This window comes from Trichechus manatus, unplaced genomic scaffold, assembly GCF_000243295.1.
Source record: "Trichechus manatus latirostris isolate Lorelei unplaced genomic scaffold, TriManLat1.0 scaffold00015, whole genome shotgun sequence".
Taxonomy (NCBI): Eukaryota; Metazoa; Chordata; class Mammalia; order Sirenia; family Trichechidae; genus Trichechus; species Trichechus manatus.
In genome coordinates, this window is record NW_004443951.1 from 17,114,731 (window position 1) to 17,139,722 (window position 24,992).

Here is a 24,992-nt window from a genome sequence, read left to right on the forward strand (position 1 = left end):
GAAAAAAGTCCTGGCAATCTGCTCCCTTTAAGCTTACAGCCTAGGAAACCCTATGGGGCAGTTCTACTGTCCTATAGGGTCACTATATAACAACAGTCCATCCTGTAATGGGCTTTCATAATAATAAAAATTAAGATTAAAAAATCCTACATTTAACTAATGCTGACTAGTTGCAGACATGGTTCCAAGTGCTTTACATGTAATTCATTTAATCCAACACATCACTGTCCAAGGTTCAGAGAAGTTAAGTAACTTGCCCAAGGCTACACAGCTAGTGAGTGGAGGAGCCAGTATTCCAACTCAGCCATCTGACCACAGAGCCACAAACTGTATAGTCTTTGGATACTGGTTGTGTTCTTGCGCATCAGCTTCTACCACAGCTCAATAGCTGATGGATGCATGGATGAGTGAATGCATGATTAAATGAATGAAAGTGCAGATCTGGTCCTCTGCCCAGTTACCACTGCCTGGAAGCCGATGGCCCCGCCGCATCAGAGAACACGAAGAACGCGGACCGGGTTTCGCGGCGGCTCAGCGGGGAGCGGGGCTCGCACAATGCAGGTGCCGGCTGCTCCCTCCCTTCCGTCGCTTTGAGGCTCCCGGACAGACCCGGCCGGCCGCAGCTTCCTGAGCGCAGCCCCGGGCCTGAGACGTCCGGCTGCCCGCCCTCCTGGCCCTCGAGGCCCCGGGTCAGGGTGAGGAGGGACGCGGTGGGGGAGGGGGCACCCGGAGCTCTTCGCTGAGCCCTGGAGGGAGGGCTGGTTTCCAGTTCCGGAGTCACTTCCTGGCTGTGTGTGCCTGGGGCACGTCTGTCCACGGTGCCATCAGGGATTTGTTGCCTCCTGGTAAATGGAAGGCCCGTGTGTGCCTGCTAAGCCCTCCCCACCGTATGCCCCCTTTGACACACAGGGTGTCAAGGTGGTCAGACACTCCGAGCCAGTTTAAATTCAGCACGTACCCACCCGATGGCGTCTTTGCAACGATTAAGCACTCGGCTGCTAACGGAAGGGTTGGCAGTTCAAGTCCACTCAGAGGCAGAAGCCTGATTAGGGGGCAGGGAGGTGGGGAGCCTGCAGCCAGCAGGTAGGGCAGTGCCCTGGGCGCGGCTTTAGGTGGGGCGCCAATCAGAAGTTTCCACTGGCCATCAGTTTCCAAAGCCAGCTGTGAGAGATCATTCAGCAACTTATACTAATTGCCTTAGGTGCTGTTTTTTGTAATAAGACCCTTCCCAGAGATGCCTCAGAAGAAATGCCTGGTGATCTACTTCCAAAAACTCAGCCATTGAGAACTCTATGGAGCACAGCTCTACTCTGACACACATGGGGTCGCCATGAGTCGGAACTGACTAGAGGGCAGCTGGTTTTAGAAGCCCTGTTGGTGCAAAGGGTAAGCACTTGGCTGCTATCTGAAAAGTTGGTGTTCAACCCACCCAGCATCTCCCTGGGAAAAAGGCCTGATGATCTGCTGATCTGCTCCCACAAAGGTTACAGCCTAGAAAACCTATGAGGCAGTTCTACTCTGTCGCATGCAGTTGCTATGAGTTGAGAAAGTCGGCACCTAACAACAAAAAGTAGCCTTCAGTTCATGGAAGACCTAGGTGAAGGAAGGTCCCAGCTTTGTTTTGCCTGGATGATTTCATTTAATCTTCACAACAGCCAGGTGTGATCCAGATTAGGCTCCTGAAGATCAGGTTAAATGCCTCCCTCAGGCCATATAGCTAGGAGGTGGCAAGCCCAGATCTGATTCCAGTGTCTTGCTTGTTCCTGCACAGTGTCCTGTGTGGCTGCCTCATTACTTAGGGCCAGGGACTTGAGCCAGGCCTGAGGATACAGACACAGGTGGGCACTCTTCCTGGCCCTCAGGGGCCTCCCTTTCTGGCGAGGGAACAATTTCTGGGATTGGATGTTCTAGAAACTCATGTCATTGCTTCATGGTGTTGCTGTGTGCCGTAGAGTTGATTCTGACTCATAGTGACCCTATAGTGGGTAAAGCTGCCCTACAAGTTTTCCTACTGTAATCTTTAATGGGAGCAGATCACCAGGTCTTTTCTCCTGCAGAGCAGGGTGGTGGGTTTGAACTGCCGACCTTTATGTTAGTAGCCAACTACTTAACCACTATGCCACCGGGGCTCCTACTTCATTGCTAGTAAGAGAGAAAGGCATGCCTGAGCTTTTAAGCACAGATTTCAGATGGAAGGAACAGCAGAAGCAAAAGCCTGAGACTGGGTGAGGGCTTCTGTGCCAGGCTCCTGCAGCAATGCAATACTTCCCCCAACAGCTTCTGCCTGCTAAAATGAGGTGCTTCCTCCCGTACAGGGACACCACAGAGTGTGCCTCTGTTGGCTAGGCCTATAGAAAAGCCCACCTCCTCCCTGCAAGACCTGACGTGGGAAAGGCCTAGGCAGTGTTGTGCTGGTAAATGTTTAACAAGTGGCACAGAGGAGGGGGAACCCTGATTTGTAGCATTTGCCAGCTTCCATGGAGTAAATATTCTACCATGGCTCAATTTCAAGCTACCAAATTTGGAGTTGTACAGTAACACACCATTATATTTCACCATACTCATTACCCATTGCCATCAAGTTGATTCTGACTCATAGCAACCCTATAGGACAGAGTAGAATTGCCCCATAGGATTTCCAAAGCTGTAATCTTTACAGAAGTAGACTGCCACATCTTTCTCTTGAAGAGGAGCTGGTGGGTTCAAACCACCTACCTTTTGGTTTGCAGCCTAGCACTTAACCACTGTACCACCAGGGCTCCTTAACAGATAAAATAAAAATCAAATAACAGATATAATAAAAATCAAACCAATTGCTGTCAAGTCGACCCCAACTCGTGGCAGCCCAAAGTGTGTCAGAGTTGAACTGCACACCATAGGTTTTTCAGAAGTAGATCACCAGGCCTTTCTTCTAAGGCACCTTTAGATGGGCTCAAACCTCCAACCTTTCAGTTAGCAGTCAAGTGCATTAACGATTGCACCACCCAGGGACTCCAACAGATACAATAAATAAAAATAACAAAATATAGTGAATTAATTAGAGAATGGAGTTATTTACTACCTCTGTTTTTACTATAATTTGTTTAAGTGTACGTTTATATAATTTAATTTTTAATGACCACATTTAACAACCAGCTCCCAAGATTCCTGAAAATGTAACATCAGCTCTCATGAGTTGGTACAAGCCAGCTCCAGCATAGCACTGAGCCTAGGTCACTCAGATCCTGGGGCTGTCAGCTCCATCTGCTTCCTCCAGCCTTGGGGCTCCTACACACAGGATTCCAGGTCTTTCTAGCCTGGGTTTCCCTCTAGTGGACAGAATAGTCATTTCCAGGTGACTCTTGCTCCACCTGTGCCCAGAGCTCAGCACCCAGAGGAGGATGTGAATGGGATTTGCCATCCCTCATTGGCAGCAGTTTCTTAAGGTGGGTTCATACAGTTTCACACTTGTTCTCAGGCACCGGGCAGTTGGTACCCCGCCTCCCTGAGGTGGAATGCTAGAAGGGCTCTCTGGAGGCCCCAGCTCAGGTGTCCAGAGCATCTTAGATATCCCATCTTTGTCCTCCGTCTGGCAGCTCAGGCTGGTTCCATTGACTTTGAGTGTGGGTAGCCCTCCTCCCAATCAGGTTTGTTTCAAAGAATGCAAACTGGAAGACCCAGTCCCAATTGGTGTTAGGATTAAGGTCACACACAACTCATAGCCCACTGAGGAAACAATGAAGGAGACCATTAATATGTGTTAGGCACGTATGAGAAAATGGAGGCAATTAGAGGCAGAGCCGGCTCTCAGGACTCCCTCTCCCACATTACACCTGGATTCTCTTCTTCCAGGAGTGATCTTTCCAAAACACAGACATGACTGTGCCACGCCTCCACTCACAAACCTCCTATACTACTCCATACTCTATACTTTTCAGATTACAGTCCAAGCTCCTAAATCAGGTATTCAAGGCCTTAGTTGGGACCCCACCAAGACTGTTTACCTTAAATCTCTAAAGAAAGAAAGAGATGAAAACTGACGTTATTTGGATCTCTCCTCTGGGCCAGCACTATGCTAAACACTTTACAAACAGTATCTTGTTTAATTCCCCAATTATGCTGATAACCAACCAAACCAAACCCATCACCATCGATTCCAACTCGTAGCAACACTATAGGACAGAGTAGAACTGCCCCATAGGGTTTCCAAGGAGCAGCTAGTGGATTCGAACTGCTGACCTTTTGGTTAGCAGCCAAACTCTTAACCACTGCACTACTGGGGCTCCATAATGCTGTTAGATAGGGATAACCATTTTACAGATGAGGAAACTGAGGATCAGTACAAACTGACTCAGTGTGACAGCTTGCAAACAGAGAAATTTCCTACTTGGCCTTCTTCTCTGTGTTCTTGAAAGCTCCTCCTACCCTTTCTAGCCCTGGCCCCTTCCCCAGGCTGGCTGCAGAGTGAGGCATCATATCTCTAGACCCCCTTTCTTATTTCACTCAAGACAAGGCCATAGATCTTGGGGTTCTAAGGAAGTGACTGCTCTTCAGTGAAACCCAAGTCAAGATAACAGAGCCACAGACATGGAATAAGAAACCAGATTCCAATCTGGTTAAATTCTTCTGATGCTGGCCCCGGAGTCCATCCTCTCCCTCTTCCCCCCAACCCCAACCTAATTCTCCCTTCTCGTCCTTTCCTACCTTCATCTTCCCTGTACTTGCACTGGAATCTTAGACATTTTCAAGACCCAGATCAAATTTCCTCCTCCAGAAAGCCCTCTCAGACCACTTTGCTCAGGAATCTTCCTGATAGAGGCAAGAATCATTGCAGTTTGAAGGAAGAGCAGATTTCTGGTTAAACATGAGAATTGATCACATACGTTTAACTCCACTACCTCCTGAAATTTTACTAAAATGACAGTAAATAGATTAAAAAAAGGTATAAACTCACAAGGACTAAAAAAGAAGGGGGAAAAGTCAGACCCTTACCTCACACCATATACAAAGATAAACTCGAAATGGATCAAAGATCTAAATGTAAAAGCTAAAACTATAAAACTCTTAGAAGGAAACATAAAGGTAAATCTGTATGACCTTCGATATGACAATAGACTCTTAGGTATGACATAAAAAATACAAGCAACAAAAGAAAAAATAGATAAATTGGATATCATTAAAATTAAAAACTTTTGATTCATTTTTGACAAGGCTGTTAAATCTATTCAATGGAGAAAGAACAGGCTCTTAATAAATCCACCACTTGTCTGTCAGTTTGTCATACTGTGGTGGCCTGCATGTTGCTGTGATACTAGAAGCTATGCCACCAGTATTCAAATACCAGCAGGGTCACCCATGGTGGACAACGGGTTTCAGCTGAGCTTCCAGACTAAGACAGACTAGAAACAAGGACCTGGCAGTCTACTTTTGAAAACTGAGCAGTGAAAACCTTACAGACAGCAATGGAACATTGTCTTATATAGTGCCAGAAGATGAGCTCCTCAGGTTGGAAGGCACTCAAAATACATCTGGGGAAGAGCTGCCTCCTCAAAGTAGAGTCTACCTTAATGACGTGGATGGAGTAAAGCTTTCAGGACCCTCATTTGCTGAGGTGACATGACTCAAAATGAGAAGAAATGGCTGCAAACATCCATTAATAATCGGAACGTGGAATGTACGAAGTATGAATCTAGGAAAATTGGAAGATGTCAAAAATGAAAAGGAACACATAAAGATCGATATCCTAGGCATTAGTGAGCTGAAATGGACTGGTATTAGCCATTTTGAATCAGACAGTTATATGGTCTACTCTGCCAGGTATGATAAATTGAAGAGGAATGGTGTCGCATTCACTGTCAAAAAGAACATTTCAAGATCTATCCTGAAGTACAGCACTGTCAGTGATAGGATAATATCATACACCTACAAGGAAGATCAGCTAATGCAACCATTATTCAAATTTACGAACCAATCACTAATGCCAAAGATGAGGAAATTGAAGATTTTTACCAACTTCTGCAGTCTGAAATTGATCAAACATGCAATCAAGATGCATTGATAATTACTGGTGATTGGAATGCAAGAGTTGGAAACAAAGAAGGATCGGTAGCTGGAAAATATGGCCTTGGTGATAGAAATGACGCCAGAGATCACACTATAGAATTTTGCCAGGGGACTTGCTCATATGCAAATTGAAGTTGAAGATGAAGAAAATTGGAGCAAGTCCACGAGAGCCAAACTATGACCTGGAGTATATCTGACCTGAATTTAGAGACCATTTCAAGAACAGATTTGACTCATTGAATGCTAGTGACCAAAGACCAGATGAGTTGTGGAAGGACATCATAAATGAACAAAGTAAGAGTTCGTTAAAAAGACGGGAAAGAAAGAAAAGACCAAAATGGATTGCAGAAGAGACTCTGAAACTTGCTCTTCAATGCAGAGTAGCTAAAGGGAACAGAAGAAATGATGAAGTAAAAGAGCTGAATAAGATTTCAAAGGGCGACTGAAGGAGACAAAGTAAAGTATTATAATGAAATGTGCAAAGACCTGGAGTTAGAAAACCAAAAGGGAAGAACACGCTCAGCATTTCTCAAGCTGAAAGAACTGAAGAAAAATTCAAGCATCGAGTTGCAATAGTGCAGAGTTCTACGGGGAAAATATTGAATGACACAGGAAGCATCGAAAGAAGATGGAAGGAAAACACAGAGTCACTATACCAAGAAGAATTTGTCGATGTTCAACCATTTCAGGAGATGGCATATGATCAAGAATCAATGGTACTGAAGGAAGAAGTCTAAGCTGCACTGAAGGCTTTAGTGAAAAACAAGACTCCAGGAATTGACAGAATACCAATTGAGACGTTTCAACGAACGGATGCAGCGCTGGCAGTGCTCACTCATCTTTGCCAAGAAATTTGGAAGACAGCTACCTAGCCAATCGACTGAAAGAGAGCCATATTTGTGCCCATTCCAAAGAAAGGTGATCCAACAGAATGCAGAAATTATTGAACAATATCATTAATATCACACATAAGTAAAATTTTGCTGAAGATCATTCAAAAGCAGCTGCAGCAGTGCATCAACAGGGAACTGCCAGAAACTCAAGCTACTTTCAGAAGAGGATGTGGAACAAGGGACATCATTGCTGATGTCAGATGGATCTTGGCTGAAAGCAGAGAATACCACAAAGATGTTTCCTTGTGTTTTATTGACTATGCAAAGGTGTTTGACTGGTGGATCCTAACAAATTATGGGTAACATTGCAAAAAATGGGAATTCCAGAACACCTTGCTGATAAGGAACCTGTACATAGACCAAGAGGCAGTTGTTCAAACAGAATAAGGGGATACTGCGTGGTTTAAAGTCAGTGTCTCAGCTATCTAGTGCTGCTGTAACAGAAATACCACAAGCGGTTGGCTTTAACAAACAGAAATTTTGTTCTCTCACAGTTTACGAGGCTAGAAGTCCAAATTCAAGGTGCCAGCTCCAGGGGAAGGCTTTCTCGCTCTGTCGGTTCTAGGGTAAGGTCTTTGTCATCAATCTCCCCCTGGTCTAGGAGCTTCTCAGCACAGGGACCCTAGGTCCAAAGGACGCACTCTGCCTGGGGCTTCTTCTTGGTGGTCCCTATCCTCTCTGCTTAATTCTCTTTTATATCAAAAAAGATGGACTCAAGTTACAACCTAATCCTGTAAATTGAGTCCTACCTCATTAACATAACTGCCTTTAATTCTGCCTCACTAACATCATAGAGGTTAGGATTTACAACACAAAGGATAATCACATCAGATCACAAAATGGTGGACAACCACACAATACTGGGAATCATGGCCTAGCCAAGTTGACACACATTTCTGGGGAACACAATCAATCCGTAACGGTTAGGAAAGGTATATGTCAGGGTGGTATCCTTTCACTATACTTTATTCAATCTGTATGCTGAGCAAATTAATCTGAGAAGCTGGTCTATATGAAGAAGAATGTGGCATCAGGATTGGAGGAAGACGCATTAACTACCTGCAATATGCAGACGACACAACCTTGCTTGCTGCAAGTGAAGAGGATATGAAACACTTACTGAAGAAGATCAAAGACTACAGCCTTCAGTATGGATTACACCATAAAGAAAACAAAAATCCTCACAACTGGACCAATAAGCAACATCATGATAAACAGAGAAAATATTAAAGTTGTCAAGGATTTCATTTTACTGGGATCCACAATCAATGCCCATGGAAGCAGCAGTCAAGAAATCAAATGACATATTGCATTGGGCAAATCTGTTGCAAAAGACCTCTTGAAAGTGTTCAAAAGCAAAGATGTCACTTTGAGGTCTAAGGTGTACCTGACCCAAGCCATGGTATTTTCAATTGTCTCGTTTGCATGCAAAAGCTGGACAATGAATAAGGAAGAACAATTGATACCTTTGAATTATGGTGTTGGCAAACAATATTGAATATCTCATGGACTGCCAGAAGAATGAACAAGTCTGTCTTGGAAGAAGTACAGCCAGAATGCTCCTTGGAAGCGAGGATGGAGAGACTTCATCTCACGTACTTTGGACATGTTATCAGAAGGGACCAGTCCCTGGAGAAGGATATCATGCTTGGCAAAGAAGAGGGTCAGCAGAAAAGAGGAAGACCCTAAATGAGATGGAGTGACACAGTGGCTGCAACAGTGGGCTCAAGCATAGCAACTGTTGTGAGGATGGCGGAGGACTGGGCAGTGTTTCGCTCTATTGTACATAGGGTCACTATGATTTGGAACTGACTGGACAGCACCTAACAACAACTTTAATAAATGATACTGGGACAACACATGCAAAAAAATGAAGCTGGACCCAAAACTCATACCATATACGAAAATTACCTCAAAATGAATCAAGAATCTCAATGTAAGACTTTAAACCATAAAACTCTTAGAACAAAACATAAGGGCAATACTTCAGGACCTACCTAGTTTTTGACAATGGAGTCTTAGATTAGATATGACACCAAAAGAAAAAGAACAAAAGACAAGATAGATAAATTGGACTTCATCAAAATTTAAAACTTTTGCTTATCCAACGACTTTATCGACAAATTGAAGAGACAACCTATAGCATGAGAAAAAATATCTGGGAACCGTATATCTTATAAGGGTTTAATTTCTAGAATATATAAAGAACTCCTACAACTCAACAAAAAAAGACAAGCAACCCAATAAAAAAAGGCAAAGGACTTGAATAGACATTTCACCAGAAAAGATATACGAATAGCCAATAAACACATGAAAAGATGTTCAACATCATTAGTCATTAGGAAAATGTAAATCAAAGCCACAATGAAATACCACTGCACCGCTACTAGGATGGCTATTACCAGAAAAATGGACAACACTAAGTGTTGGCAAGGATGTGAAGAAATTGGATCCCTCATCCATTGTTGATGGAGAACGGTGCAGCTGCTGTGGAAGACAGTTTGGCAGTCTCTCAAAAAGTTAAACGTAGAATTATCATATGTTCCAGCAATTCCATCCCTAGGTATATACCCAAAAGGCTTGAAAGCAATGACACAAACAGATGCTTGTATACCAATCAGTGTTCAATGCAGACTATTCACAATAGCCAGAAGATGGAAATGACCCAAATGCTGATGCAGCAACAGATGAATGGATAAACAAAATGTAGTATATACATACACTGGAATATTATTCAGCCACAAAGAGAAATGAAGTTCTGATACATGCTATGACATGGATGAACCTTGAAAACATTACCAACAGTTGCTGTCAAGTCCATTCCAATTCATGGCAACCTCCTGTGTGTCGGAGTAGAACTGTGCTCCATAGAGTGTTCAGTGGCTGATTTTTGGGAAGTAGCTTGCCAGGCTTTTCTTCCGAGGTACCTCTGGGTGGACTTGAACTTCCAACCTTTCAGTTAGCAGCCAAGCATGTTAACCATTTGCACCACCCAGGGACTCCTTGAAAACATTATGCTGAGTGAAGTAAATCAGACAAAAGGACAAATATTTTATAATTTCACTTACATGAAATATGTAGAGTAGGCAAATGCATAAAGACCAAAGTTTATTAGTGGTTACCAGGGCAGGTGGGAGGAGAGAAGAGGGAGTCATTGCTTTGGGGGCACTGCATTTCTATTAGGGATGATGAAAAAATGTGGAAATGGGAAGTGGTGATGATTGTACAACACAGTGAACATAATTAATGTCACTGAATTGTATATGTAAAAATGATGGCAATTTTTAAAATATATTGCATCACAAGAAAAAAATTTAAACTGCTTGCAGAGCAAAGGACACTATCAAGAAAGTGAAAAGACAACCAAAGAATGGGAGAAAATATTTGCAAATCCTATACCTGATAAGGGTCTAACATCCAGAATAAGAACTCTTACGACTCAACAGCAAAAAGACAAATAACCCAGTTAAAAGTGGCCAAAGGATTTGAATAGACATTTCTCCAAAGAAGATATACTAATGGCCAATAAGAACATGAAAAGATGCTGAACATTATTAATTATTAGGAACGTATAAATCAAAACCACAATGAGATACCACTAAAATGACTGTTTAAATTAAAAATCAGAAAATAACACATGTTGGTGAGGACTGGAGAAATTGGAACACTCATACATTGCTAGTAAAAATGTAAAGTGGTACAGCCACTATAGAAAATAGTGTGGTGGTTCCTCAAAAAGTTAAATACAGAATTACCATATGACCCAGCAATTCCACTCTTAGGTATACACCCAAGAGAATTGAAAACAATGTCCACATAAAAATTTGTATGCAAATGTTTACAGCAGCATTATTTGTAATAGCCGAGAAGTGGAAACAACCCAAATGTTCATCAAGTGATGAATGGATAAACAAAAATGTGGTATATCCAAATAGGGAACTATTATTCAGCCATAAAAAGGAATGAAGTGCTGATACATGCTACAACATGGATGAATCTTGAAAACATGCTAAATGAAAGAAGCCAAACAAAAGTCACATATTTTATTAATTCCATTTACATGAAATGTCCAGAATAGGCAAATCCATAGAAACAGAAAGTAGATTTAGTGGTTGCCAGGGGCTGGGAGGGGGCAGAAATGGGGAGTGACTACTTAATGGGTATGGGGTTTCTTTTCGGGGTGATTAAAATGTTCTGGAATTAAACAGTGTTAATGGTTGCACAATATTGTTAATGTACTGGAAATCACTGAATTGTACATTTTAAAATAGTCGTTGTTGTTTGTTGTTAGGTGCCATCAAGTCGATGCTGACTTATAGCAACCTTATGTATAACAGACCGAAACATTGTCTGGTCCTGCACCAGCCTCATAATCATTGATATGTTTGAGCCCATGGTTGCAGTCACCCTGTCAATCCGTCTCATTGAGGGTCTTCCTCTATTTTGCCGACCCTCTGCGTTACCCAACGCGATGTTCATCTCCAGCAGTTAGTCCCTCTGATGACGTGTCTGAAGTAAGCAAGACAAAATCTCACCATCCTCACTTCTAAGGAGCATTCTGGCTGTACTTTCTCTAAGATTGATTTGTTCGTTCTTCTGGCAGTCCATGGTATATTCAATATTCTTCACCAACACCACAATTAGAGTATTCATCTATCTTCTTTATTCATTGTCTAGCTTTTCATATGCATATGAGGCGGTTGAGAAGTCATCAAAGTGACATCTTTGCTTTTTAAGATTTTAAAGAGGTCTTTTGCCGTAGATTTGCCCAGTGCAATACGTTGTTTAATTTCTTGACTGCTGCTTCCATGGGCATTGATTGTCGATACAAGTAGAATGACATCCTTGACAACTTCAATTTATTCACCATTTATCATTGTTGTTTATGGGACTAGTGGTGAGAATTTTTGTTTTCTTCACATTCAGGTGTAATCCATACTGAAGGCTGTAGTCTTTTACTTTCATCAGTAAGTACTTCAAGTTCTCTTCACTTTCAGCAAATAAGGTTGTGTCATCTGCATATCGCAGATTGTTAATGAGTACTCCTCCAATCCTGACACCCTGTTCTTCATATAGTCAGCTTCTCAGATTATATGTTCAGCATACAGATTGAATAAATATGGTGAAAGGATACAACCCTGATGCACACCTTTTTAAACCATGCAGTATCCCCTTGTTCTGTTTGAACGACTGCTTCTTGATCTATGTACAGGTTCTGCATGAGTACAATGAAATGTTCTGGAATTCCCATTCTTTGTAATGGTATCCATAACTTGTTATGATCCACACAGTTGAATGCCTTTGAGTGGTCGACAAAACACAGGTATTCTCTGCTTTTGGCCAAGATCCGTCTGATATCAGCAATGATATCCCTTGTTCCACGTCCTTTTCTGAATCCGGCTTGAACTTCTGGGAGTTCCCTGTTAATGTACAGCTGCAGTCATTTTTTAATTATTTTCAGCAAAATTTTGCTAGCATGAGATATTAATGACATTGTTCAATAATTTTCACATTCCATTTGATCGCCTTTATTTGGAATGGGCACAATTATGGATCTCTCCCAGTCAGTTGGCAAAGTAGCTGTCTTCCAAATTTCTTGACATAGACTAGTAAGCAAATGATGAATTTTATGTTATGTGAATTTTACCTCAAAAAAAGGGGGAGGGGAGGAGACAACAGCAATTGAGATATGTCTACAAAGACTGTGATGCTGGAGAACAGATGGATAAGGGCTAGCTGACTTTGTAAAAGGCCAGAGAAAGCGGAAATGTAACTACTTATGGTGGGAGTAGAGAAGGAGAGAAAAGTGTCAACAAGAAGCAAGTCCATCAGTCATCAGTACCCAAAAGTGGCTCAGAAATTAGAGGCACTGGATACTTCTGAAGTCAGGGTTGTAAAGTGAGGCTGAAAATAGGAGGCTTGGATGAAAGTACAAGGAGTTAGATCCAGGTGACTTCCCTCTACCAGCCTGGCAGGAGTTGAATTGAGAAACTCTGTATTTGAGAACACCAGGCACACCTGAATATGGGAGTGAATAGGCTATACAGAGCACCAGGCACAGCTAAGAATGGGAGTGAATAGACTATACCGAAAACAGTGAGATTTATTGAACCTCAAGACCCCCTTATCCCACTTCCCCTTCTCGAATCCCAAAATACTGGCAACAGGCTTATACCCTTGTACCAAGTAGAAGATTAGAGGACTTCTCTATGAGAAAATGAAAAGACCCACAGGTACTGACAGTTGACGAGTCCCACCCCTGTCAGTAAAACCACCAGGTGCCTGCCCAATAACCCTTTAATGAAGCCAAATACTTGACACTCCTCCCCCCACCACACACACATAGCGCTTTCAGTCAGCTTTTAGTACTTCACTCTTTAATATAAATTGAAAACTGACAGTAAGGATTACCAGACATTTGATGAAAGTCATTCACAGAAAAAAGTAGAGAGCAAAGCAAACAGGAAGGAAATTTCAGAGAAAATAAAGAATACAGGGAGCAGAAGCAATCTTCAAAAATTTATAATTAATATAAACACTACTATTAATAGCCTCAGAGTAAAAGAAAGAAAAAAATTCCATCCTTGGAAAAATCACAGGAATCTACAAAAATGGAGCACTTAGGAAACAAACCAGAGCTCTTAAAAATTAAAATATATATAATATTAAACAAAAAAAAGTTTTCATCAATAGAAGGATTGGAAGTTGAAGAAATCTCCAAGAAAGCCAAAAACAACACAATTAGATGAAAGATAAGGAAAGAGTAACAGGAGTTCCAGAAAGAGAGAAGACAGGAAATGGAGGGGAACATTTTCAAAGAATAATTACAAGAAAATTTCACAGAATTGCATGGGTTTCCAGTTTAAAGGCTCAGGGCAAAAAATGCAAAGAGACCCACACCAAGGCACATCATTGAAAAAATTTCAGGAAACCCAGGGCAAAGAATACATTTTAATAGCTTCCAGAAAGACAAAACAGATTACATACAAAAGTCTGCAAATCAAATGATAACAGTCTTCTCAATAGCAATATTGGTCACTAAGAAACAGGAAAGCAATACCTTAAAAATTCTGAGGGAAAATTATTTGCAAGCTATTATTCTATACCCAGCCAAACTATCAACAAAATGTGACGGTAAAGACAATTTCAGAAATACAAAGTCTCAAAAACTTTACTCCCCAAATATTCTTTCTCAGACAACTGATGAAGAATGTGCTCCACCAAAGTGAGGAAGTACATCAAAAAACAGGAAGAAATGAGCTACAGAAAACAGGAGATCCAACACAGGAGAGAAGCAGAAGGAATTTCCAGAGTGGTGGTGAAGGGAAGTCGCAGGATTGTAATTGTGTAGCAGACATAGAGATCAACAAGTTCGGGTTGGAGCAGGAAAACAAAGGTCTCCAAGAGGGATGTTTCCAAGAAAAAAATGGAACTGAGAGATTACCTGATGTGTTTGACTATGTGGAGTGATCTTTGTAGTTCTGATGGGAATGTGTAGGGTTAAATTCATAATACATACACAGAAATCTAAACAAAAAGGAAAAAATTAACTCTGAAAAAATTGTATAGGAAAAGAAATGTAGTTATAGTACACCATACTCATATAGTAAAAATACTGTAAATATTGAATATTTATTTTAAAATTGGACTATAATTCTATTGGGAGGATAAGGGAAAATGAAGCATGTAGGGGTGGGAAGGTGGGTATAAGAGCTATATATTCTCAAATATAAATGGCTAACAAGCACATGAAAAGATTGTCAACATCATTAGCTATTTCAAACCCATTGATGTCGAGTCAAATTCGACTTATAGTGACCCTGTAAGACTGAGTAGAACTGCCCCATAGACTTTCTAAGACTGTAATCTTTGCAGAAGCAGACTACATCTTTCTCCCTCGGAGCGACTGATGGGTTCCAACCACTGGCCTTTTGGTTAGCAGCTGAGTGCTTAACCACTGCACCACCAGGGCTCCTTCATTAGGAGCTGCAAATCAAAACCGCAGTGAGATACTTCACCTCCACTAGGATGGCTAAGACTCAAAAAAAAACAAAAAACAAAAAACAGAAAACAGCAAGTATTGGTGAGGATGTGGAGAAACTGGAACACTTATTCATTGCTGGTGGTAATGCAAAATGGTACAGCCACTGTGGGGAAGAGTTTGACAGTTCTTCAAACAGTTAAACATGAACTACCATATGACCTAGAAATCCCACTCTTAGGTATAAATCCAAGAGACTTCAAAGACCAACACAAACAGACACATGTACACCAATGTTCACTGCAGCACTATTTGCAACCGCCAAAAGGCAGAAATAACCTAAATGTCCATCAAAAGATTGATGTATAAACAAAATGTGATATATACAATGGAATACTGCTCAGCCATAAAGAAAAATGAAATCCTGATACATGCCACAATATGAATGAACCCTGAAAACATTACGCTGAGTAAAGTCAACCGCAAAAGGACAAATATTGTATGATCTCACTCATATGAAATATCTAGAAGAGCAAATGTATAGAGACCAAAGTTTATTAGTGGTTATAAGGGGCAGGAGGGAGGGGAAAAAGGGAAGTCACCGTTTAGGAAGCACTGAGTTTCCATTTATGGTAATGGAAAATTTGGCAGTGGACATTGGTGGTGGTTGCACAACATGATTAATGTAATTGATGTCACTAAATTGTACATATGAGAAATGTTAAATAGGCAAATGTGTTATATATATACACATATTTACAACAATAAAAAATAGCTATATCTTTCCTTCTATTGTAGGATGCCAATAGAAATTTTAAAATCAGGAAAAAGATTATGTGTGTTGGCTAAAATATAGAAATAAACATTAGAAAAAATACAAAACAGCTGAAAGTGTAGTTGCTTTTGAGGAGTAGGAATCAGTGGTGATGAGGGCAGGGCAGAAGGCTCCTTTTTTTTTTTTTAACCTTGTCATATGCCTAGCTGATTTTTTTGAAGTTATGCACATGTATTATTTGGATTTAAAAACGTGTTTTAAGAAGAATGAAGGAAATTAAAAAGCATAGAAAAATTGAGTGTCCCTTGGGTAGCATTTGCTACCTTGGTGAATTCATCACCATCCTGGATCCAGACATCAGCTCTGAAACCAGAGTGGTTAGTCCTAAAAGCAGAACATCTCTATGGAACAGAAGCACATTAACCAGGCTCATGAGACTGATATTTCAAATCAGATGCCAATTCATTAATTTATAAAAGGAAGTAGGGCTTTGAAGCAGACTGGATTTTGCCATTCGCCGATGAGTGCATTTTCTCCCTGTGGGCGGATCGACATGGGGAACAGAATGGTTTTCAGCAGGTTGCTTGGTGATCCAGAGCATGGGCAAAGTGGGGAGCGGGGGTAAATTGGGTGGTTCCAATGAATGATGCCTCCATCCCTCCTGTTGCTAGATTAGCAACTTTGTCCCCAGACAGTGCCAGGATGGACAGTGCTGGTGATTGCTTTGGCACCTTTCCTTGGTCTCTGCTTCCTTGGCTACGCAGACCCTTCCTGACTGGCACTTCTTTCTTTAGCTGCATTAATACATTTAATCAAATTATAGTCTAAACTGGGCATGAGAGTTATTCTGTCTCCATTAGGTAGGGTGGCACATCTCTACTTTAAAGCATTAGAGGTTTGTGTTCAGTCAAATAGGCTACACATTTACTAAGCACCATGATGTGCCTGGCTCTGTTCTAAGCCCTGGGGTTACAGCAGTGAATGATACTGGCATTTATCCCTGCTCTCATGGAGTTTACAATCTGGTGTAAGGAAGACAAACATTAAACAAACAATTTAAATAACTAAAAGTGTGCAAAATGAAGAGCACCCTGACTCTCAGAAGATAACTTAATTCCCTTTATCCCAGTTTTTGAATGAGGGCGGGCACCTTCTAGTTGCTCTCAGATATCACCTACAAACAGTAAAACCAAAAGGAAGGGGGTTGCTGAGTAAAGGCTCTAGTCCAGATAGAGAAAAAAAGGCCCATTTTCCAAGCATAGATTCCCAGCGTTCTGTGGGTCCTACACCCAAAATTCTTCCAATAAAGTGATTTTCTGCTTAAATTTATCTAGGGTTGATTTCTGTAATTTGTAACCAAGAACCTGCCAGCAACCATTTCAGACATCTGTGGACCAGAGAATCAATCACCAAAAGGCAGTTCCAGTCCCTCTGCCTCGGGGCTGGGACCAAAACTGCAACCTCTCTGATCTGTGCCTCCAGTTTAGCACAGAGCAGGAACCACACACAGGCTGTCTCAATAAAATCTGGTTGCCTGAATCACTCAGTTAAGTCAGTTAACAAATACCGGCCAGAAGCTGTTCTAGGTGCTGAGGATACAAAGCAAGTAGGAACTAGTTCCTGCCTTTAAGGATGTTCCACATGTGCCTTAGACCTAACATGTCCAAAAGTGAGGCTATCAACTTCCCTGCCTTCTTTCCCAACTCATACATCAACTCATACCTTATGCTCATGCTCCAACCACATTGAACTGCTTGCACTTCTCACTTCCCTCTGCTGGGTTTGGTTTTCTTAGACCACAGGAGTGGGAGGGAAAGAGAGACAGCAAGAAATCAGGCTAAGCAGACAGGGGCCGGACCTTGAATGCCAGGTGTAACCTTCTAGATGTATTGGCTGCTGTCCCAAATTACTTCCCTTGGGCCTATGTCTCAGACTTGCAGTGTAGTTTAGTAGCTATTCCTCTTCCACCGAAGGTAGTTTGCATAGAAGATGACACAAAGGGCTATATGTTCATCATCTTGGCCTGAAACGCCGGACCAGCAATGTCCCCGTTTTACAGATGAACAGAGAGCTTCGAAGGACTTAGTTCCATAGTTAGCAGATGGCAAAGCAAGGACTTGAATGAAGTTTCCAGACCCCAAATCATCGTTCTCTTTCCTCTGCTAGGACAGCTGCTATGGAGTGTTTGGTGTAGGCGTGGGAAGGAAGAGGGTTTCAGTCCTGACCTGGCCCCCAAGGGGGTGGGGAGGAGTTCCCCCTCTCCATCGGCCCCACCGGCTTAGCCTATTTGGCTAGTCTCTCCTCCAGGGCCAGTACACTTCCCTGGATGCTCTATCTTAAATTCTCACAACAACCCTGTGAGGTACGTATTAGAATCCCTTCATTTTATAGACGAAGCTGAGGCTCAGAAAGATTAAGTTTCGGGATCCAAAGCCCGGAATCTTCACCACTTTGCTCCTCTGCGGTCTAGGCTTGGGCCAAGACGCCAAAGAAACAGGTGATGAAGCGGATGCAGGCAGCCAGCTCGAGCTCAGGGCTGAGGGCCGCCAGGTGGCGCTGGTGGAGGCGCAACCGCCCCCAGCGGGCAGGACGCACCTGAAGAGAGCGGGGCGCGCCCGAGGAAGCAGGCTTGCGGGGCGGGAAGGGGAGCAGCCTTATTCCTCAACCCAGAATAGGCAAGGGGCTTTAGTTTGGCCTGCTGGGACCTCCGTGTTTTCGTTAAAGAGTCACGCCTCCACCAGGCGACCGCCGGGCTGCATCAGCTAGCCGCCTGCTTTGCGCTTCCTAGCGCGCAATTAATTTTGGGGAGCAGAGGGCTAAAGCCCGCGAGAGCGGCCTGGAGGGGTGCGGGCTGGACTCTGCCACCCCCACCTGTCGGCTGCAGGGAAGGGGCGGACAGGGGGCGGGCTTTGTCCGATAGGGTCCGCCCCCCGGTCCCAGAGCCTCGGGCGCGGGACTAGATATAAGGCAGCCAGGAAACAATGCTCCTGCAGCTCGCGCTCCCGCGCCGATCCCGGGAGCGTCCGGGCTGCCGTGCGCGAGCGAGGGGGAGTGCGCGCGCGGGGGGAGCGCGTTCTTGTGTGGGGGCGCGCGCTCGGTGGCGCGCATGTGCGTGTGTGCAGACTGCCGGGCTGCCCCGAGCCGGCGGGGAGCCGGTCAGCTCCTAGTGGCTGGCGGCTGGAGTGAGGTGAGGCGGCGGGCGGCCTGGGGACAGGTCCCGGAGGGGTGGGGGTGGGGGGCGGCAGGCTGCCTTCTGGACACAGTGTGCCCCCGGCCGGCCCTGCCCGAGCCTGGGAGCTGCGCTCCGGGCGGCGCTGGCAAAGTTTGCTTTGAACTCGTTCCCCGCAGCCTGGTCCGCGCGCACTGAGTGGCTTCCCTGGGCGCGCTTGACCCAGGTTCTGGCTTCCAGGGACGCCAGGGCAGGGCGCGGGCTGCAAGCCAGTGGGGCTGGGGAAGGACGAGAGCCCGGCGGCCGGCTGTGCTGAGCGAGTCAGGGACGCCTTCCTTCCCCGGCCCGCACTAGGGTCAGCACGTCCCCTCTTCCCTCTCGCAGGGAGCGGACATGGACTTCGACTCGTACCAGCACTATTTCTACGACTATGACTGCGGGGAGGATTTCTACCGCTCCACGGCGCCCAGCGAGGACATCTGGAAGAAATTCGAGCTGGTGCCGTCGCCCCCCACGTCGCCGCCCTGGGGCTTGGGTCCTGGCGCCGGGGACCTGGCCCCTGGGGTTGGTCCCCTGGATCCGTGGCCCGGAGGGGGAGTTGGGGATGAGGCGGAATCTCGGGGCCACTCGAAAGGTTGGGGCAGGAACTACGCCTCCATCATCCGTCGTGACTGCATGTGGAGCGGCTTCTCAGCCCGGGAACGCCTGGAGAGAGCGGTGAGCGACCGGCTAGCCGCTGGCGTGCCCCGTGGGAACCCGCCTAAGGCACCCACTGCCCCGGACTGCGCTCCCAGCCTCGAAGCCGGCAACCCGGCGCCCGCCGCCCCGTGTCCGCTGGGCGAGCCCAAGACCCAGGCCTGCTCGGGGTCCGAGAGCCCTAGCGACTCGGGTAAGGATCGCCCTGGCCCACCTAAGAGGGAGGCACCCCGTGGGTGGCCGAAGTTCTATAGCTGACTGAGGTCAGGCGCTGGGTTTTGGCAAGCCCTTCACCCACCTCCCCCTTTCTCTGGCTGAAGCTGCCGGTGTAGCCCCCAGCAGTGTCTGTCTGGCACGTGGGTGTGTTGGTAAACAGTTTAGAGAAGTAGCGTGGGAGTCAGCGTCCTTTTGATGATGATTGGAGCCCCAGGGGACAAGGGAGAGAGGGTTGGCACTTACAGAGGACTATACTGGGGTTAGACTGTGGGGGATTTCTGTCCGTGGGAGGCTGAAAGGGGTCCCCTAAGGGTCGCTCCATGCTTGAAGCATTTTTGTTGCTTCCTCTTTCTTGGGGAAACTCACACCCTCCTAGAGAGGGAGAAATCTGAGAAACCTTTCGTGCAAAGCTGAAACCTTCATCCTTTAAAAAAAACCCCAGGTCTCTAGCCCACTTTATTTAAATATGCCACTAATGCCCTTCCATTACACCTTCCACCCCTTACCACTGTGCATCCTCACCACCACCCACAAGACAAGCAGGGGAGGAATGAACATTCCTCATCAACAGATGGAAAAACTGAGGCTTAGAGATAGGAATCACTAACGTGAGCCCAGCTTCCTGCCATCTAGACAGCCTTCTTTCCCCAACCCTCTATCCCAACCAGGCACTTTGATTTTTAGAGTCTTCACTGTCACTTATCTGAGAAGGCTGTACCTTGCCTTGTTGCTTTAGCTGGAGGTGGAAAGGTGTCCCAGCCCCCTCCCCACTCATCTGAGGGCTTCAGTTGCTACCTGGCCTTCAACAAATGTTCACTGGCCTCTACTTTGTGCTAACCTCTGAGCTAGGTGCTGAGGCCACAGACATGGAGCTCCAGCCCCCTGTCCTTGATGCAAGTGCAGACCTCTCTGACGGCACAGTATGCAGCGTCCTGTGCACCAGACTACATTGTTCTTAGCCCAACCTCTTAAAGTCATGAGAAATACCGGAGAGGATGCTTTTGTAGGGGGCAGACTGAGGCCGGCTCAGGTAAATTAGGACCGAGACAACTCACTGTAACTTTTAAGAATAACTTTAAAATGACCATTTGAGAGGGAACTGAGGAATGGGATATGGGAGTTGTCACACATTTGAGGGGAATAATAAGGATAACCAGAAAAATTAAAATTCTTTTTTTTTTTTCTGTCCGTTGCTTGCTTTCTATTCCAAAAGCTTGTGTTTGTTTAATGGCTCGAATAAGAATCCTTGATATTAAGAATCCAATAAAGATGTATCTCTACCAAGGCTGATGGAGTGGTAGACTGGAAATATTGTTTGGGGAGTTTGGAAATCTTAGTTTGAGATCCAGAACATTACTAAAGTGATGTGTGGACTTGGCTAGTCCCTTTCTCTCTGGGCCTCAGTTTCTCCCTTTGTATGTGAGAGGTTTGGACTCGATTGTCCTGATGAAGTTATTGCCTTGTCTGGCTAAAGAAGAGTGAGATACTACTCTGAAAAGGAGAATGGTGTGTTAAATTATTTCTTCCTCAGCCATAAGGTTTAACACTGAAATATTAAAGGTATGGGATCTGGGGAATCCTCCTGAATCACTTTCCGACCTGCCCTTTAACCTGAACCTGTTTGCTGGCTCCTGGTTCACTCACAGGCCACATGGCCTAGAACAAAACGCAACAGATTGCAAACAATGACGGGGGTGGGGAGAGTGACTGACGGCAGAGCTCAGCCAATACGGGCTAGGGGCTGGTTAAAGCAGCATTCCAAACACAGCTTAGCCAGCCAATCACAGGCTTTGGGGCCAGGAGGGCTGAATGGTCAGGTTTTATTAATGGAGAAATAATGCAATTGTCCACACAATGGAAGCCATCGTGACAAAGGGGCTCTAGCATCCTGATATGCAAAAGAGGCCGAGAACTGAGCTCTTCTGTTGTCAGCTGAAATGCGTTAAGGTGGCCTTCTGTGTGGGGCCTGCAAAATGTGTGGAGCAGGAGTATTTTCTCCCAATTGCCCCTCTCCTGATTGGCGTAACCTCAAAGACTCCCGGGCCAGGAAATGGTGGGGCAGTTCCAGGTGTCTCTCCAGGTCCCTGGTGGGTTGGTCCTTGTAACAGGACATTATCCTGCCGCTCAGTTTCTGCCCCTGGCACAGGGTAGCTTGGGAATTGTTCCTTGTACCTTTGTGACGTTCCTACAGCTTTCACAGACCTGTGATTACAAATCCAACCCTTTTCTGGTCCAGGGAAGGGGGTGGGACAGTCGACCTATAAATGATGGATGACTTTAGAAACCCATTGAACCCAGGAGCAAAACGCTCCTGAGGGAAACCCTGGCCCTCCCCTCTGTGGGTGAGGAGGGTTGCGTTGGGGCCCTCCCTTCTCTGAATCTTCAGCTGAAAGGGATGGCAGAATAGAGAGGTGGGAGAATAATAGGATTTATAACTTGTGAAAAGTAACAATTCCCCAAGTGCAGCCTGTGCTGGGCAGGAACAAAGGGCAGCTCTGCCCACAGACCCCTCATTTACAATTCTGATGGGGCATGAAAGAGCCCGACTGGGGAAGATCTTTATAGCTAAACTTTGTCCCAGGCCGGTAGCTCTTTCTCTCTATCCCCTCAGTGGGGGAGGGTAGAGCTTGTGCAGACTGGGGGCTGTTGGCTTGGGTTTGCCTTTTGTTCTTATCTAGGCCTTGCTGTGCAGAAGGAAATTGGAGAATATTTTCCTTCTTGCTTATTCCCCCTCCTTTCCTTTACACTGCCCTTAGCCGATTAGAAATAATTTAGCCGGCCTTCTCCTCACTTCAATTTGTCTGTATCTAAATTAAGAAAAAGTCACCTACCTTCCCAAGCTCCAGCATAGAGAGCTAAAGCGGTAGGGTCTGTGTATGTGTTTCTCACAGGGTGTTGTCCTTCTCTTGCTCTCTCTTCTTGGACAGAGGGGGAAGAAATTGATGTTGTGACGGTGGAGAAGAGACAGTCCCTGGGTGTACGGAAGCCGGTCACCATCACAGTGCGAGCAGACCCTTTGGACCCCTGCATGAAACACTTCCACATCTCCATCCATCAGCAACAGCACAACTACGCTGCCCGTTTTCCTCCAGAAAGCTGCTCCCAAGAAGGGGTTCCAGAGAGGGAACCCCAAGAAGAGGCTCTAGAGAGAGAAGCGCCAGAGGAAAAGGAAGACGAGGAAGAAGAAGAGATGGTGAGCCCTCCACCTGTAGAAAGCGAAGCTCCCCGGTCCTGCCACCCCAAACCTGTCAGTTCTGATACTGAGGATGTGACCAAGAGGAAGAACCACAACTTCCTGGAGCGCAAAAGGCGGAATGACCTCCGGTCGCGGTTCTTGGCCCTGAGGGACCAGGTACCCACCCTGGCCAGCTGCTCCAAGGCCCCCAAAGTAGTGATCCTAAGCAAGGCCTTGGAATACTTGCAAACTCTGGTGGGTGCAGAGAAGAGGATGGCCACGGAGAAGAGGCAGCTCCGATGCCAGCAACAGCAACTGCAGAAAAGAATCGCGTACCTCAGTGGCTACTAACTGACCAAAAAGCCTGACTGCTCTGTCTTACAAAAACACAAGTTTATTTTGTATCCTTCCCCCTCCCCCTTAGTAATTTGCACATTTTGTTTACGGTGGGACAGTCTGGACAATAGATCCCAGAATGCATTGCAGCCAGTGCACACAATAAGGGCTTGCATTCTTGGAAACCTTGAAACCCGGCTCTCTCTCTTCCCTGACTGGTTGGAATGCTGTGTCTTCTCTGGCCCTTTGGCTCCTCAGGCAGGCAGCTGACTGTGGAGCCTTGGGGTCTGCCTAGCTCACTAGCTCAGAAGAAAAGCCTGACAGATGCTATGCAACAGGTGGTGAACGTTGTCGGGGGGCTGCGGCCTGCATGAAATCTCACACTCTGGATGAGCTTTAGGCTGGGAAAAGATGCTCCCAGTGGTGTCTCTGGGGTGATGCTAGGACAGCTGGGCCTGGATGTTCTTCCTGAGGCTCCTTTTTCCAGGAGACACATGAGCTGTCTTAGATGGAGACAAGCTTACAAACTTGATCAACACGGACCATTACCTCACTGTCAGACACTTTATAGTAGCTGAGGAGTTGGTAAACCTTTTAGATACATTGGTGTATATATAAACCTTTTATATATAAACTAAAAATGTTAGATAATACCCCTCCTTCCACTCTCAATGCTAAGACCTTGAGAACTTTTAAAGAGCTTGGCTTCTAGATTCTTTGTCTCAGAGCCCTCTGGGCCCTTTCTTCTGAGGGAGGGACCATTCTGTCCTCAAAAGGGACTTTTTTGTTTCGTTCTACCTTTGTTATGCAATGGAATCTACTGCACTTCTTTCCCACAGGTCAGAAATATTCCCCCAAGACAAAGAGAAATTGGTCCTAGCCTGGGGCCCATGAACTTGTTCTTTGCCCAGGTATTTTCTGAGGGGTCCTGGAGGCTCATATTGGAATCTTTTCTCAAGGCAGGCATAAGGCACCTCAGGAGGGAGAACTGTACCACTTCCTGTTTTCCACCTCCGTCTCATTTCAATTCCTGATTGATAAGTTTGAAGTTCTCTGGAACCATGCAAAGCTATCCTCATGCAACCAACTCCAAGGAACGGACTGGCTCTGTGGTCATCCTTGGACCTCCACCAGCCCGCCATGAGTCAGATTCCTTTTCCAGAATCTGGACCTCACTGAAGTTCTGGGGAGAGCCACTGGGACTCATCTGGTGGAGCCAGTGCTCCAGAAGGTGGACTTGCTCCCTGGTGGGTTTTAAAGGAGCCTCCAGTGGCTCTGTTTAGCCAACCATGATGGATTTTGCCCCAGTTGGACTCTGCAGCTTCAAGTGGAGTCTGGGTACAGCCTCCAGCCTGGGAAAAGCGCCCAGCCCAACAGATGTCATACAGGCAACCTCAGAAGCCCCTTGGTCTGGTCTGGAATAAGGACCAGCCCTTCCAGAACTCTGCCCAGTGCAGCAGGTGCCTGCTGGCTATGGGATTGGATGTGGGGGTGGGGGTGGGGTGGGGTGTGGATAGTGGAGCTCTATATGTAGCTCTGGAAAACCAGCTGCTACTCCCAAACCTATTGTCCATAGTCTGTTTCTGAGGTTGCTTCCTGCTCTCAGAGAACCCCAGTGGAAGTTTGCAAATAGTTTGTCTACATTCTGGAGCATGTTTTTCTGCAACCAACTGACTTCTGGAACTGTCTTGGAGGACAGGTGGGATGTA

At 45.3% G+C, this 24,992-nt stretch overlaps 1 protein-coding gene across 2 annotated transcripts; it reads left to right on the top strand.

The window, feature by feature from the left end:
* The first annotated feature begins 18,795 nt into the window (after positions 1 to 18,795).
* MYCL (MYCL proto-oncogene, bHLH transcription factor) lies at positions 18,796 to 24,671 on the top strand. Of its 2 annotated transcripts, none has more exons than XM_004371900.2 (3): positions 18,796 to 18,878; positions 19,245 to 19,749; positions 22,700 to 24,671. In XM_004371900.2, the coding sequence occupies exons 1-3, from the start codon at positions 18,798 to 18,800 to the stop codon at positions 23,296 to 23,298; spliced, it is 1,185 nt and encodes a 394-aa protein (XP_004371957.1). In that variant the 5' UTR covers positions 18,796 to 18,797; the 3' UTR covers positions 23,299 to 24,671. The 2 variants fall into 2 exon arrangements, with proteins under 2 accessions (XP_004371957.1, XP_023582785.1); XM_023727017.1 differs by having other exon boundaries at positions 18,803 to 18,878; positions 19,215 to 19,749.
* Positions 24,672 to 24,992: the final 321 nt, after the last annotated feature.

Excerpts from the sequence above, each read along its gene's own strand:
- MYCL (XM_004371900.2), top strand. The coding sequence starts at position 18,798 with ATGTGCGTGTGTGCAGACTGCCGGGCTGCCCCGAGCCGGCGGGGAGCC. Across the intron at positions 18,879-19,244 it reads TGGCTGGCGGCTGGAGTGAG|GGAGCGGACATGGACTTCGA; the intron begins GTGAGGCGGCGG and ends TCCCTCTCGCAG. Across the intron at positions 19,750-22,699 it reads CGAGAGCCCTAGCGACTCGG|AGGGGGAAGAAATTGATGTT; the intron begins GTAAGGATCGCC and ends CTTCTTGGACAG.